Source organism: Colletotrichum fructicola, assembly GCF_000319635.2.
Source record: "Colletotrichum fructicola Nara gc5 chromosome Unknown KSG_Nara_v1_contig02, whole genome shotgun sequence".
NCBI lineage: Eukaryota > Fungi > Ascomycota > Sordariomycetes > Glomerellales > Glomerellaceae > Colletotrichum > Colletotrichum fructicola.
The window spans coordinates 6,365,137-6,381,289 of NW_027094052.1; the positions used below are offsets into that span (position 1 = coordinate 6,365,137).

Below are 16,153 nucleotides of genomic sequence, written 5' to 3' on the forward strand. Positions count from 1 at the left end.
AACGCGTAGAACCTTACCAGCCCGATGCGTCCACTGCGATATTTACCGAGTAGCCATCTTTGAACGAGGGATGACGAACTGACTCTCCGTTTTTCCTATAACCCATTTGTTCGCTCCACGGTTCCTTCACCTTCAGGGCTGAGTTTGCGCCAGCAGCCAATCGCCCATGTATGGCTTAGCTAGACCACCCGCAGCAGGTTCTCAGACCCCGTTCCTCCGTTCCCCCGCTGAAAGCGAAGGGCATTCCGGAGAAACACCGTGATACGCCAGTCTGGACGATCGTTCTGACTGATTTCCGAAATGGCGGCCCAAGGCGGCGAGACCACCATTGCCTTCTTTCTTCAACGAGCTCTAGCTCGGCAATCAGCCAGAAAACTGAGCGCTCTTCACATCATGTTCGTGTCGTCAACTAGCGATCCTCAGAGGTCTCTTATTGTCGCTCGTTCACGGCTCGGCGCGCTGCGCAACAGTCCCATGGAGCGCTAGACCCTTCTGGGTTGTTGTACATCTCCCTGCGATGTTGCTGGCGGCACTTTATACAGTGTGCCAGGCGTCGGGCCCGGGGCAGCAGTGTCGCTTCTTTCGGCGAAGACCCCCCAGACTTCTCGAGTAGACGTCGTAAGGTCGCGCGAAAAAATAGTTCAAGAGGTCTTACGGTTGATCTTATCTAGATATGTTTCGTGTCAGCGACACTTCGAGGCTTTTCTCGGCAACAGTCCCCATGCTCTTAGACTCACCCCGAGGATTCTGTGTTATAATTATTGTCAGAAACCTTTCAGCATCGGTAACTGAAGCCTATCTTGCTTCCTGGCAGAGGTAGAAGGACATGGTGAAGAAGTCGTCCGTAGCATAGGCGGTAACATCGATCATCGTCCGTAGATACTTAGATGTATTTCATCTTCCAAGTGGGGAAAGACGGAGGACGATAGGGAGAGGCGACGATGAGACGCGTCGAAGGAGGGCGCCAGTGACAGGGGTAAATCCTCATCAACGGTATCGGCAGGTATTATTTAGAACTTCGCCGCGTAACAACCCCTCGAGGAGCAGTAGTCTTGAGGCCATACTCGTTGCGCAGAAGTACATGATGAAACTTCTCAGCAAGGAGCTTGCGGGATCTATTCCGGAAGCGGTGCTTGATTACGCCTGCTACGTCAAAGGTCAGCTATCGTGTTCTCAATCACGAGAGAGAGCGAAGTCCTACCGCGAATGGTATCCGTCATAGTGGATTTCTCGACCCGCCCGAAACTTCGCGTTCCAATGGCGATCGGCGTCGTTCTTGAAGTCGTGGACGTGCTGGATGGCCGATAGAGGATTCCGGGTTCCTGGCGAGACGAGAAGAGCGTGAAAGCTTGGTTATCTAGCGCCTCAAGACGGCCATAGGATTCATGACTAGTTTTGGCCTTGGTCAGTCTACCGCGTCACTGTTTGCCGATAGAGAGAGTGCCCACAAGATTGCAACAGTCGCACTGGTGTCAATCTCAACCGAAATGAATCCGTGTTTCGACCTTTCGTGGGCCTGACGATGGGCAAGCCCGTTTATTTCCATCCGTCGTGATTTGCGAAAGGCAGACTTGCCTTTCCGAGTTGTAGGTTGTTCGCGATTTTTCTGCATTGCAAGTGATACTTCACTGCGCAGAGATCTGATGGTAAATTATGCGCGATGGAATACGCGGATGAAAGGGGCAGCAGGAGATTAAAAGGGGACAATGAGGATAGAGAAAGACGCGTTGAACCGGTCAGAAGAGACGCGATGATGGTGAGGAAACTTTGAAGGTGGGATCCACTTGGGATGAGGTCGCCTTCGTGGCGCCCAATCAGGTCTCTCTTCCGTTCCACGTCAGGCAACCCTCTCGCGACCCCATCCCACCCCCTGCTCCCCTACTCGCGAACAGGGCCCAGGGTATGAAGGGCCGGTCCTCAAGCTACGAAGTAGTTTTGTTTTGGCTGAGCAGTTCGAGAGACGAGATCAGTTGCTTCAAAGGAGTATCATCTCCATGGGAGTGTCTGGCTTCTTGCTCGAATGCCACGAATGCGTAGCTGGCCTTGTTGGCCTCTCGCCTCCGTCCACATTTGAACCCATACCCAACAGACAATGTTCATCAGCCATACGCAGCATACCCTAGTCGGTATCTATGCGCCGCCGCTTATCTCTTACTCCTCGTCAGAACCACCCAGCTCTAGCTGGGAGACCTGCGTCATATTGACGTCAGATTCACCCGGGTCGGAATGATCCAACTCACAGGCCTCCCACGATAACGCGGTGATGTGTCGAGGCCAGTGCTCTCCTATCACCTCCGAGAGTGCCGGTCTCTTTACAATCGCCTTTCTCTTGCTATAAGCAGGTGCCCTCATAAGGGGGCCGACGCTCTCAGGGAGCGTGCAAGCACATTAAGGCATGCCTTTAGGCAAATCAATAACTTCATACTCCAACGCCAGCCTCAGGTATAGCGAGAGCGAGATATCTGCTAGCTCGTAGAAGAGTTCACCATCGATTTTGACAAGCTCCTTCAAGCAAGTCTACAGTGTATCCTGGGAGGTGTAGGAGACTTAACCACGGTCCCTAGAGATGTTGTTAGTACATTGTTCCCTTGTGCTCCTGAATTTCGTCAATACTACAAATGGGTCGTTTAGGTGCCTGATGCCTTTGACGTACTCGTAAACATTGGGAAATCGTGTCCCACCGATCCTGAAACCTCTGAAGTCTCTCATAAAGTCCGCACGTTTTGCCCGCCCAGAAGCGACTCATCAAGATGCCTCTCTGTGCTTCCGTTGCAAAGCCCTTGAGACTGACGTCAGCATGTTCCTACAGTCATGGTACGTTTACAGTGCCAACATATCAGTAAAGCCCGAGCGAGAAGGTCCAGCTCCAAATCTGACATTCGATAACACAAGACCGCCGAGAGCATTTTGTATTGGGTGCTTGCAGAATCGCTCAGAACCGTCTCGACCTTTGAAAGGTGCAATTTCTGGCTTTTCTTCTCGATCGCCCGCCGCTTCTCGTAAAAGTCGGATGTATCCTGCCATACAGCGAAGATTCGTTCCGCGCACTCCCTGTCTTGCTGAGCAGTTGTCGGGAATGTGGTATCGATCTCTGGGGTCTCGTTCACGCGAACATGTTTTTCGTACGCGGCTGACAGAAGACTGCCATGGGCGGCGTCCCTCACAATACCACGAAAGGCCATTGTAGCAGGCTTCGCCAGTTCTGACCTCCGTCCAAGGGCGCCAATACTGTCATACTCTCCCAAGAACTTGGAAGCACTGTCCAGTTGAGTCGAGATTCCTTCATATCAATCTCTGTTATTATTGTGCCAAGCAGGGATGAGAAACAAAACGAAAATGAAAATCGCAAGGCCACATGAAACGACATATGCGCTGCCTTGCTTCCAAGCTTCTTCAGGCAAGTTGGGAAGAATACCAGAACCCAGTAACAATTACGGATTTGCGGCTTCTGATGAGCTTGTGGCTTTTGAATTACTCGCTGGTTGTTTGGTCCTGATTGAACGTTCCGTAACGCTGTCATCCTTCGATCATAGTGTCAAATATATGCGATGTTCTGCGCAGGCTTGAGGGGCATTATCAGCGGATAGGCATGGATGTCAGGCCATTCAACTTGAAAAGTTGCTTCTGTGGCAAAAGATGTCTATGTACTCATGGTCAAAACCAATTCTGATGTTTATGGGGTATCAAAGGCTCAAGACACAAAATCAGAATGCGCAGTATCCGCAAGACGAGCATAACAAAGAACAAGCACCTCCTGTCTAGAATTGAACACCTAATTGTGCAAAACTCTACGCCTTGCGTCTCTTTGCGAGCTGTCTCCGAGCATTGTCGCCAATCTGGCCACCTTTGTGTACCAGCTGTCCGTCCTTTGTTCGGATTTCGAAGTCCTCGGCCGAAGTCCACTCATTGGCTGCTGTCTTTTCGCGGATTATTTCACGTCCGGCCTGGTTCCGCACGTCTCGGCGGCCGTTAAGCAGATCGTTGCTCAGTTTTGCCTGCTTCCATGGTCAGTGGCCATTGAGAACTTGAGGGGAACAAGGAGGGACTATGAGTGACATACGGCGCGTTCCTTTGTTGGGGCGCTTGCGAACTTTGCAAACCAGTCGGCCCGAAGCAGAGAATGTACAAGTATCTTGCAGTCCTAGGCCTCATTAGTTATTTACAGATCAGGACGATAGATCAACATACCAGAAGCTCCTTGACCATTGCAGACCATCTCTCGCCAAAGGTGGTGAAATGGTCCCAGGTCGACACGGTCCTCTCACCCGACCAGAGAGGTTTCATCGTGAAGCCCCTTTGAGCATCTTCAGCAGCAATCTGTATCCAGTGTAAGCCAAGCATCCAGCATCACATACCCAATAGCCATTGACTCACCAGAAGCTGCCAGCAGATGACCTCAATCTCGACATCTGTGATCTTATGATGGATCACCGTGTTGAGCCGGTCAGAGGCGGAGTTGTCCTCCTTCAAGAGATCCCAGTCGGCCTTGCTCAATCCTTTGGGTCGCTCCTCAGTCGCTTTGCGCTTCCTCGGATCATTTATCGCACTTGAACCACTGACGCCTTGTTCCTGGGCTTCTGGGAGCTTGCTATCAGCTGTCTTCGCCCGGACCTTTGCCAGGCGTTCCTTGGCTTTTCGGAGCTCAAAGAAGTCATTGGTGCTTGTGATGGCACTGTACATCTCCTGGATATACTCAATGCACTTCTCCGTGCTCTGGGGCCACGAGTGATCTTCCTCTGGCGTCAGCCCAGGTTGGCGCTTGACATGACGATTATACGCATTGTTGATCTCCGCGAAGTGCTCACGGTCCTTGATGATCCCCTGATAGATACATAGGGCAGGCTTATCAAGCTCTGCGACCAGCAGAGGGTGGTCGGATACAACAATCGCTGACTTTGGGGCCCGGCTTGAACTCGTGGTCGCCTGTTGGGGTGTGACTGGAATGCTCTCAGTGACTGTTCCCGGAGGGGAAGGATAGTCAGCAGGACTCGGACCAGCCGATGTCGCCGCTTCCAGAAGGCTCTCGATCTCGAGGCTCTGTTGCATTTGTTTGAGGCTCTCGATCGCCTGGTCGGCCATCTCAGAGTTGGTAATGGCAAGGTCGTAGATCCATACGTGGAATCTGGTTACAAAGCTCCAGATTTGGCAGAAGTCCGCTCTGTTATTCAGCAGTGTCCCGTAAAAGGCCAGCTCTGGGAACAGTCGTGGCTCTTGGTAGTATCGGTACGGAACAATCTGCGCTTGGAGTTGGTTAGCATCTTCCCGATCGTTGAGAGGAGTCCGTCGTACATAAGATGAGGTCCAACATCCATTCCTTTTGGTTGGCCGCGACCAATGGGTCTTGCAGGATGTCAAGGTCGACTTGGAATGTAGCCTCCATATTCTTCCGTGGTGTTGCAGACGGATGAAGATCCCGGGGAAGAGAAGTATCGCCAGGGGAGGCAAGTCGCGAGGAGGGACAAGATCGCGAGCAGGTAGGAGATCGCGAGAAAGAGTATCGCGAGAAAGAGTATCGCGAGAAAGAAGAGTGTCGCGAGAAGAGTGTCGCGAGAAGAGTGTCGCGAGAAGAGTGTCGCGAGAAGAGTGTCGCGAGAAGAGTGTCGCGAGAAGAGTGTCGCGAGAAGAGTGTCGCGAGAAGAGTTTCGCGAGAAAGAAGAGTATCTCAGGGAGTAGGAAGGTCAGGAAGAAAAGGCCTGGAGGAAGAGTTCGGGAGGTGGTGAGGGTAAGGTGGGAGAAGTAGAAGATGGGAATGCGGGTGACGAGGTGAAGTTTGGTGAAGTCGGCCGTGGGTGGTCTGGTGAAAATTTGGATCCTATTCGTGGGAGGAAGGTGGGAGATTTATGCGAAAGGAGAAGCTCCCCGGTGAGCCTGAGGTCGCTGTAGTGATTGAAGTCAAGGTGAGCTGAGTGAATCCCCAACCGCCATCGCCAACCTCAGACGACTTCCCAAAAGGGGAATAGGCGAGCTCGACACGTCGAAAAACTTTCAGACGCGTCTACAAGACCTTCGAAAGGTGAGAATTAACAGCTGCCCATGCCGTCCACGTCATTCATCTGATAGAAAAGGGGCATCACGGGGTCGCAGGTGAGAAGCCTGTCAGTAAGTAGCATACCGGAGGTGAAGCCAGACGCCCTTCAAGCAAATTCTGCAGACCACAAGGTATGCCATGAATCAGAAATGATGTTGATTCTACGTGCATGCGATACTATCCGATGAGATCTGCCGGTGCAGGTAATCTTCCCTCCATTTGATTCGGCGAAGCACGCCTTCAATTGAGCCACTCGTTGTTGAGCTCCAACCGTAAATCTCGCGACGAAGAAGTAGATACACACGACAGAATTACTTCCAGAGATGGAGTTGGATACATTCAATACGCGCCTTGGGTACCCCGACGAGGTCCTTACGTCGCTCCTTGCGTAGTCGGCTCTCGCTGCCAACCCCTGGAATACGTTCCATATGAACAAATATGCCTTTTTGTTCACATTGCCGTGATCTTTCTGTGCTGGGAAGCACGATGGAGTGATTCAAAAGCAGCTGCTCCCAAAGGATGTCCCAAGGGCAAGAAATTGAAATGAACCCTGCCGCTGCGAAGTATCGCGTACCGTTTCTCCCTACACGTAGATCCTACGGGCTCCAACGAAATCTGACTATAGAGAGCAGTCTTTGATTGTAAATAATTCAGCCGCGATAAGGGCACCATGAATCAGAACATCTGAATCTTCATCGTCGGGTAAACGTGCGATGGCCCAAGTAAAAACGAACGAATTGCCCCAGAATCAACCATCATCAAACTTTATTGGCGCAGAGCCACCGGCTCGGTTATTATGTCCCGGAACACCCCGTCTGCCTCCCACTCTGTGTCCGATCTGAGTTCTTTTGACGATGACTCGGCCTTTTGTTGTACAAATCTCCAAGCCATCCGTGCTTTGTTCTAAGACATTTAACGTCCTGGAGAACTTGCGAGTGAAATTAGAAAATTTACCCAACCGTGGGCTTGTGATAGGAATGCAAATCGACCATCCTTTTCAAGATTCGGGTTTGTGGCCACAGGTTATTACATGAAGAGCTGCGTGTATTGGGGCTTTATAAACAGCATCGCCAGAGGCTTTGCGAGCGACATTGTCGGCCCAGCTAAGCTGCTTGTAGATTTCAAGGATTTGCTTCCGCTTCGTAGTCGCATTTCGTAAGTGGTCAATGACTGCCGCTTGGATTGTCGTCGTGCTGACTGCGAGGGCCGCCGCTCGGACAATATCCCTTGTCGATTATAGGGAATGGTATTTCTACGAAATGACATCGAAGTTGGTTGGCTTTAATTGACGATGAGACAATGAAAATAGGGCTGTTTAAGAAGAGTTCCCTGAGAGAGAAACGGAAATAGCTCGGGTATGAATGCGATCTCGTACATGGCTTTGATCGTTGCCGCTCGCGCGCTGGTCAATTAAGGGCCCCTGGGACCTCTCACAGGACTTTCCGCGTACCTTAGACCATCACAGTTACCAAGCGCTCAAGATTGCCGTGGATAGAATCTTCCAGTCGCCAAGAGAAAGCATCCGAGACGCGTCAGAAGTCGCGTGGGATTTGGTAGCAGAAGAATAGGAAATGAACAAGTGGTCTCCAAGATAAAGGCAGCATTGAAAACGCCTTTTTTGTCGACGTTCTCGCCGACGTCTTGGGCGGCAACGACAGCCCTAGAAACCCAATTCAATACCTTCGTAAGATCAGCTGAACGAACCCATTGATGTTGCTACTTTCTACGACTAGGCCACGCCTCCAAAGTAGAGGCCTCCAAGAGTATCACGTTGCCGACCAGCCGGAATGTGCATGAGGCGGAGGATGTCGTTCTGTACCTCCGGCATGCCTATGTTGATGAATTGGGCGTTATGTACCACTTCCTTGGGGGAAATAGTGATGGACGTGATGTTCGGAACAATTTAGTTATCCCAGGTGAGACCAACTACTCTTATCGTGAGTTTACTATATAGCGAGAAGTATCCGATGATAATAGGGATATTATCCTTGTTCACCGGAGCACCGTCATAATAGTCCATAGGCTATCCAACAAAGATACTTATCAGCTTTAGTGGCTCGGCGATATCCACCAGGTTAGCTGCGGATAGGAAAGTCTGAGTGCCAGCCGTGGACTTCGCCTTCTTAGTACCGGTGTTGCTAGCTAAGGCTCTGCCAGTCTTAGTTCGATACTCATTATGAATTGAGGCTCCGGTGCTTGTTTCTTACCCCAATGCCTGAGGATCGCGAAAAGGACGTCTGGAGAGTCTGTTGCCGAGATGTTGGCTGCCGTGGTGTCCACATACATCGGACGGCGCGAAGTGAGATGGCAAGTCTGACTTATATCCCGCATCAAGGTACTGCTTGGTACCCTCTGCAGTCGACGGGCCCGGCTTTCCATACATACGTGGAGATAAATGCGAGATACTGTGGCATCGTGCAAACAGAAAAGGCAGTCGCCCGGTAAGCTATCAGGCAAGCTTCAAGGTTATTCGTACGTCGGACTGTCATCTTCAGGTCCGAGAACAGCGAGATGGTTTTCTGCTGTGAGGATTCCATCATGTATCTTCTTCGTCGACGGTATCACTAAACGGCTGGCGTTTTTCGGGTCCATTGCGTTTGTGGCTGTCTTCTTTGTCCCTGCTAGAGGAGAGGAGCATGAATAGGAGGTTCAAAGCCGTTCGTGGTTATGAGCTGGAGACTGTCTTCGGGAAGCTTATCGCGCTGCTGGTAATTCGTGGACTTATACTTTTTCCGTTGTTCCAGCTGGGCGAGAGAAGAGACCGAACATCACCAGGTAGTCCTGGAGTGGGCCTTGATGGGATAGTTTCTGAATCCAGCGGCTGGTTTACGCGCCTTGCGCCTGAGTTACGATATTCGTCTCATTTCGGGCAAAAGAATGATCCGCCTTGAGGTATCTCTCTATTATCCACGGCGTGGTTAACGGTGCCAAACTCCCGAAGTATTCGCAGCATTGCGAAATATTCGCATATTCGTTACTCTGTACCGCGTGCTAGGCGTGCCATATCGAACTTGAACTGTGGCTCTTCTTTTCAGCCTTCGTAGCTCGAGCTGGCGGTGCTTAAGCTCCAGTCAAAGTATTCAATCTCAAAGACGATAGCCCCTGAGGAAAATTCAACGTAGATGTGCAAAGTGCAGTAAAACGCTGTGGCACGACCATTGCTTCGTGCCTTCCTTCGCTGCTTCCTTCGATGTGTTCATCTCCTTGCCTTGGTTTATTTTCGCGTATGTATCAGCCAGGCTTAAATCGATAGCCGGCTGCCCACCGCGACACTCCCTTTCGCACTCGAGCGCGAGATGAATACAGGGAGGAACCTGTCCAGTTACTCCAAGCTGCCGCCGTCAAAATAGGCGAGGGCCCCAGGCTAGGCGCAATGGGACGAACTCATGAAAATACTCCGGAAGTAGGTACATATGAGAGCCTGGTGATTGTTATATGGTAAAAGAAACTCGTGCCAAACGAAACAACAGGGTGTTTACAATTACGATAACCCCAGGTTCAGTTTGCTCCAAAGGACGACATCCCCAATGCCGAGGAGACTTACGGTTAGTTAGGGCGAGGCCAGTATTTTTTGTCTTCCGGCGACCGTGGTAGTTGTAATGCAGATCTTTCGTCTTTGGTCTGCCGCCTACATCTTGTAGGCTGGAATGCATGAGTATCGCTAGCTATGCCACATGTAGATATTGAGTTGTTGGTCTTTGCGTTGTTGAAGCAAGTGTTGATCGAGTGGCCCGACTTAGACACTTGGCGGTGCCTGTGTAAGGTACCGTCCCTTCGATTGAATCCCAACACAGCGACAAAAGCCGTGTCAGCACATATGAATTATATGGATCCTAAGCTTTTTCCGCATGGTGGACATGAAAGCAGGAGAAGTCGACGAGGACGGTGTAACTTTTGACCCGAGGATGATGAACGTTTTCGACTTCTCAGGAGTGAAGGTGTTGTGTCGTTTGTATTCTAAAGGGAGTATAACTTATCGTTTCATATTTGTACCCCTCATTAGTCGAGTCGCACTAGTAAGACGGGCAATAGCGAGCTCGACGTCGTATTTCAAAGACAATGTCCCGTGTTCCAGCCTTTCGAGTGGCTCCGTCCGTCGTTTTGTTGTCCTTGTGCAGCTTTGCTTAAAGGATTCTAGTCGATGATCAGCGTAAATAGGCCCTCTAAGACAGTTGGTCCATTGTTATTAGTGAAAGGCCTCTGTGGATGGTGCAGAAGACGTTCGGAACGGACAATGTAGAGCAGCATATGACTCAGGTGGACACAACGACATCATTCCTAGGCTTCGAGGCGCTTCGTGTCTTTCGGTCTGGACCAAACTTCTTCCATCAATTGCGTTGGCCCCCGCCAGTGGGTGATGAGATGTTACCGCATCGCATTGCGGCCGGGGCCCTGGGCTGGTTCGAAAGGTCGCAGAACTTTTGAGATCGAAGATTGAATCTCCTGCGCCACTGATACGAGAGCAGGCGAAGGGGCCATCGGAAAACCGGTGAAGTCCTTGACCAATGTCTCCGGCACAGGACTACCCAGACCTTGTTTTGTAGCCCAAATTTCGGCAGAGGTAGGTGGTTTATCCGCATCATTGGCCAGACCATACCATAACCAGGAGATCATGACAATCCGCCAAATCAATCTGGTGGAAGATGCCGGACTTGTAAGCTTTGTAGGTCACAAGGACAACTACAAGTATGCCGACGATAAACAGAGGCGCGACGTTGACTTCGACCTCAATCTTTGCAGTTGAAGGTGTTGTCATCGTTTCTAATGCTCGCTCCCGTCTAATCCACAAAGGGAAGCGGTCAGCTTAGTCCACAGCGGAAACCAACTGTCATGGGATCCAATGGTGTGAATATGCATACTCTTGGCTCTTGGGTACCAAGGGTTCCAATAATTGTACAATGCCATTCTGTGTTTCAGAACAGAGACACCATGCAGTGATAGCCATGGATTTCCGCCGACCAAGATGTTGACGTGTGACCTTTTCTTTGTTGTTGTTCTATGGCTGATTCCCGAAGGGCCCGGATTCAAAATTCACCACACCAGGATTGAATGCGTGCTGGCGCCTATCGCCGTCTGTTTCTTGATGTTGTTGTAACGTTCTTAGACTGAATCGAAGATGGCAGCGTTGCTCGAATAAAAGCTGTTAGTCTTCACGCCAGCTGTCCAGATGATATCCAAGAATGGAGGGATCTTGGTCCAGGCATGAGATGGAGGTTCTGTCGACTGCCTCCAGAAGGTTGCTGCAGATACGTCAAATATGTACGCGACGCAAAAAGTCCATTTTGAGGTCGCATTTCAGATGAAGCCGCGGGACGCCCACGATGCCGACGTTTATTTTACCCCGCTTCACCGTGTGGAACACCAGCGAGCCATCTCGAATATGGTTCAACAAAAGCTCTCATGAGTCTGATGTTTTGGTCCGACGTTGTTTTTGAAGGTTGCGCCAAGGTAGGAAAATCGGGTCGGAGCTACGGATCTTATATGGCTCCTGGTAACCTTCCCAGGATGGGGCTGTGATACAGTGAGGCCAGCCTTCTCCCATAACCTCCGCAAACAAGAGCTTATTGACATTCTGCCCCTTCAGCTTGCGGGTAATTATGGACTCGGGAATCATGCTAGACCTTGGGCAACTGCCATCCAATTGTGCTTTCTAACGAGGCTAATCGGGGACGTCATACTCCCAAGTTGGCTTCATACAGCGACACTATGGTTGGCCCCCAAAGGGCCCGGCTTTGATGCCTACTCTTCCAATGTTCTTGCCACGGCTACCAGACGTGAGAAAAAGCCCCCGAATACCTCATCTGGCAAATTGCCGCACATGCGTAATTTACTCGGGGCAAAGCCGAGCTTGAGATCGCAACGTAGAGCGAAGCTGGGCCCGGGGGATGTGTGCATCGCGGTAATCCGCTTAATCCCGCTTCATTGTGTAGGACACCATGCGAGCCATCTGCAAGACGGTTCTACAAAAGCTCTCGCGAGTCTGAGGTTTATTCTGAAGTTGTTTGTGCTGTTTCTGGGAAAAGAAAGTGTTCTTTTCTGGATGTGACGTGTGAGACGCGCAAGGGTTTGTAGGTCAGCTCTTCGTAAATAAGATGGAGACGAGATAGAAGGCGGGCAACTGTAACAGATCCTGGAACACCGGTGTTGTTCTAAACAAAGCCCCGGCAGCAGGCGGTGATCTATCACCTCGCCGGCTGAGTCCGCTGGCTTGTCCACCGCGTACCTCTAGCCGCCAGATGTCGTTTCCTCGCAGCTGGGACTGGTAATGCATCTTGAAGGTTGTGCGCCGCGTCTTCGCTTGTAAGCTACATGCTTGCAAGAACCATTTAGAAGAATGCGTTGCTTTAGCTGGCTGTCGCCGTTTCATCCGCCCCTTTTCCGTCGGCCCAGAGCGACGCACATCGGGCTTTTGTTTGGGAGCCGCGTAGGGATCCCGACATCCCCCATCCTACGAGCTTGCCCCGCCACTTAAGGCCCTTCAGTCTCCAATCTCGGCTTCGTCGCTGTGAGGGGCCGTCGCCGACACGCCGTGACCATCATCATCCACATAGCCGCGTGGGCGTCACCTGCGTAAGACCGCAAGAGCGTAGCACGTAGACCCGTTATAGTAAGGGCCACCAAAGACGAATTCGTCCTATTCTTTGCCATTTCCGAAAGGGATAGAAAGGCACCCTCTCGCTCGAGCCGCAAGCGAGGCCGACCTGGCGTGCCGAGTGTCGCACGGCCTCTAGCCCCTCATATTTCCACGACGAATGACGGAGGGACAACTTGCAGCACAATTTCCTTCCAGGATACAAGCCTGGGAAGACATCTGCGTGCTTCCAGTGTACCGTGTTCGCATTAAGGGCCCGTGGTTTAGGAATAGGAGTTGAGAAATGAGGTCGCTGCGGGAAGTGGCAGCGATATTGACGGAGAGAACTGTAACAATGTCGGTGTAGGTTCTTACGTCCAAGTACTAACAGCCGAAAGCATTTGCTCCTTCAGTAACATCGCTTACTCCTTCGGTAGGATTTGACTCCTCGTTCTTGAGCATATGTGACGACGTCTCCCAACGAACGATAGTATCGTGTGCTGTCATGAGTAGAGACAAGTGGATTGCTTTTTGCTGTCAATCTACACGTATTCGAGGCGGATATTGTCACTCTCGATTCTGTGTCTGGCGTGTTGATCTCATCGACCAATATGATGACATTTCTGGGCGGGTTTTTCGAGTTCAAGAGCTCGTGGTATCTCATGATCGTGAGGCGGAACAGAAGAAGTGGCGTCGCACTTTCTCGGGTCTCCTTAAAGATGATAGACCTCTGGGACGAATTCATGCCCGGTTCCGTTCGGGGTGGAGGGTCCATGTTGATCGATCATGGTAGAAGCCGCCCTGTGAGTGGATGCAGAAAATTCAATGAACTGTACTCAGTTCGGTTTGAGAATGATCAAGCTGAAGTATCCGTAGCAGGCGGTACTAGTAATCGCTTCCACTCAGGCGTTGCCCTAGACGGCCGGCTTTGGCTTTTACATTCTCCCTCGACTCTCCGTCGCTGACGGCCGATTTCCTTGGAATAGTCTCAATCTTCCTGTCCCCGCGCATAGGCTGCGTGCTTTCGGGGACAACTCCAAAGGCGTGGGTGAGGCTGTACTACAAAAACCCCCAACCCAGCCCCCAGTGTGCACCAACGTCTCAGTCGGGAACTGAGGCTCCTTTCCCAGAGTCAGCGTCAGAGGCCTTACAACTATTGTTGTCTGTTTGACTCGGAGTGGCAGTCTGCGGCCAACACCGAAGGGGCATGGCGGGGGAGATTGCTTCAGAGAGCGGCAGTGTCGATGAACTCTATTGGGTTCGACTTTTCTTCCGCTTGGAGAGACGATCAGTCGTCTCTCGGTCATCTGATCCTCGAGCAGGGCGCCAATGTGCGAGAGGCGTCTGTCTCAAAGACGATGAAGATCGAGGTTGAATGTGCGCCCGCCAGAACTACGAGGACCTATGCTAGACCAAGGCACGAAGATTGCACTCGGTATCCTCTGGGGAATGCCAACATAATGGCTGAAAGTCCCCGACCCAACACCCAAAGGACACAATGATAGTAGAATAACGGCCCCGCACAGCGATGCGTTTGCTCATCCAAACATAGCCTGGGTATCATCTATGAGTGCCTGCAGGCTGCATGGCTCAGGGCCCGGGGATCTGGTGATGAGGCTCATTCCTCCGCCTCGGTAGCAGAAGATGCGATGGCGAAATTGATTGATTTGAACGAGAAGACTAAGGACAGTTGGTGGCCTTTAAAACCTTTCGTCGGCATGGCCTATGAGGACTTGCATGCTGGGACGCGGGGGAGGGCCCGGGGATACGGTAAAGAGGCCCATGCCTCAGCCCCGGTAGTGGAAGATACGATGATGAAGGTGATTGATTTGAAGGAGACGACAGAGAAATATGGGCGGCTTTTCAAGCCATTCGTTGGCATGGTCAACGGCGAGCACAGCATCATGGAGAGATGTTTGGGTACCTAGGAGATCACAAGGTGGCAGGGGAGATAGGGAATGCAGAGATGGGAAACACGGCAAACGCAAATGACAAAATGTTCGCGAGGAAAACGTGTTTGGACCTTCATGCAAGCTCCGCGAGAAACAAATCGCAAACGTTTGGGCAGAAAACGGGAAGCAGCAATGAGCATCTGTCCCTACCAAACGGCCCAATCCGCCTGTATGTCACTGAGATGTAGCAAAACAGCTTGCCAGTGGTAGAAATTCCAGATCAATTGTCAGGGTATCTCTATGCCTGCTTGAGCCAATTCCGTGGCCAATCCAGAAACCCTAAAGCAAACCATTTTGCGACCTCACCATTATCCCGAGAACGCCAGCCGGGCCGGACAACCGCCAGCACATACGAAGAGCAAGCTTTTTTGATGTTTTACCATTGGCGACGTCCACCACGGCCCCTGCCGCCGAAGCCACCGCGGTTGCCACCCATGCCCGACTGGTCGTAGCCGCCGTACTGGCCCTGGTTTCCTCCAAAGCCGCCCTGGCCAAAGTTTTGTTGCTGGCCCGCTTGGCCGCCGGCGTTGGCGCCTTGGGAAAACATGGCAGACATGGTGGCGGGGTCCATCTGGCTGGGGTCCATGCCCTGGCCCATCATCTGCTGCATCATGGCCTGCATCTCGGGGGGCATGCCGTCCATGCCGCCGCCGGGCATACCTCCCATACCAGCTGCCTGGGCCTGCTGGGCGCCAGCCCCTCCACCGGGCATGTTCATGCCGCCCATCATCATCATGCCAAAGTCCTCCATCATCTTCTTGTTACCGGCGGCGATAGCGTCGGCGTTGTACTCTCCACGGACAGCCTCTTGCTTGGCAGCGTAAAGGGCCCAGGTGAACTCGTCGAAGCCGTAGTTGAAGTAATCACTGATATCCGTACCGGGCTTGCGCCAGGGTTTCTCGTTTTCGGGGAGGTCTGTAAAGGTTAGCTGGGTGCGATGGGAAGCGCAGGGCGAGTCGTGCTTACCCTCGTCAATGTTGACGGCGGTGATGGGTTTGCCCGCAGGAGGGTAGGGAGGGTTCGCGTTGACGTCTACGGTGGACTTGGAAGCGGCAGCGGCAGCCTTGTCGGCACTGGGGATGCCCAGAGGGAGGTCGGAGGCAGCTGGCGACTCTTCCTTCGCTGGGGCGGCCTTGACGGGCATGTCGTTGGAGGCGGACCTTTGAGGAATGTTTCTGATGTCGCTGTATCGCGATTGTCTGTGGTTTCATGAGCTTCAAAGAAGTCTTTAACTTTGTGCTGGTGAGTGGTTGTTGAGACGTACGTTGGGGGTGCAGCCTTTGTGCCGTCTTTGCGCTCGGTGATGATGTCGATATCCTGAGGAAAGCGCCAGAACAGTCAGTCACTGGCTTATACACGGGCGGCTTACAAAGACGCAGAGCGACCAGAGGTGCAGGCAGAAGCTTACAGAGTCTTCATCATCGTCTTCGTCCATGGCTCCGCCCTCATCCTCTTCCTCACCCTCCTCCAACTCGTCATTTTTGGACTCTACTTTTGGCGACGGCGCCTTGGGTGCAGCAGCATTTTCGGTCGCAGGCGCAGGCGCAGGAACAGTCGGCTCCTCGGGCGCGTAAAAATCATCATCCTCGTCGATATCCATTT

The 16,153-nt window shown here is 51.9% G+C and overlaps 2 protein-coding genes across 2 annotated transcripts; both read right to left on the minus strand.

The window, feature by feature from the left end:
* Positions 1 to 3,788: 3,788 nt before the first annotated feature.
* CGGC5_v004592 (uncharacterized protein) lies at positions 3,789 to 5,380 on the minus strand (the record flags this gene model as incomplete). The annotated part of the gene is made up of 5 exons (XM_032022047.1): positions 3,789 to 3,995; positions 4,061 to 4,141; positions 4,189 to 4,317; positions 4,375 to 5,240; positions 5,290 to 5,380. 5 exons carry the CDS (start codon positions 5,378 to 5,380, stop codon positions 3,789 to 3,791), a joined length of 1,374 nt encoding a protein of 457 aa, XP_031881116.1.
* Positions 5,381 to 14,927: 9,547 nt separating this feature from the next.
* Positions 14,928 to 16,151, minus strand: FIP1 (Pre-mRNA polyadenylation factor FIP1; the record flags this gene model as incomplete). Its single annotated transcript, XM_032022048.1, has 4 exons — positions 14,928 to 15,466; positions 15,518 to 15,750; positions 15,816 to 15,868; positions 15,960 to 16,151. The coding sequence occupies 4 exons, from the start codon at positions 16,149 to 16,151 to the stop codon at positions 14,928 to 14,930; spliced, it is 1,017 nt and encodes a 338-aa protein (XP_031881115.1).
* Between the last annotated feature and the right edge of the window lie 2 nt (positions 16,152 to 16,153).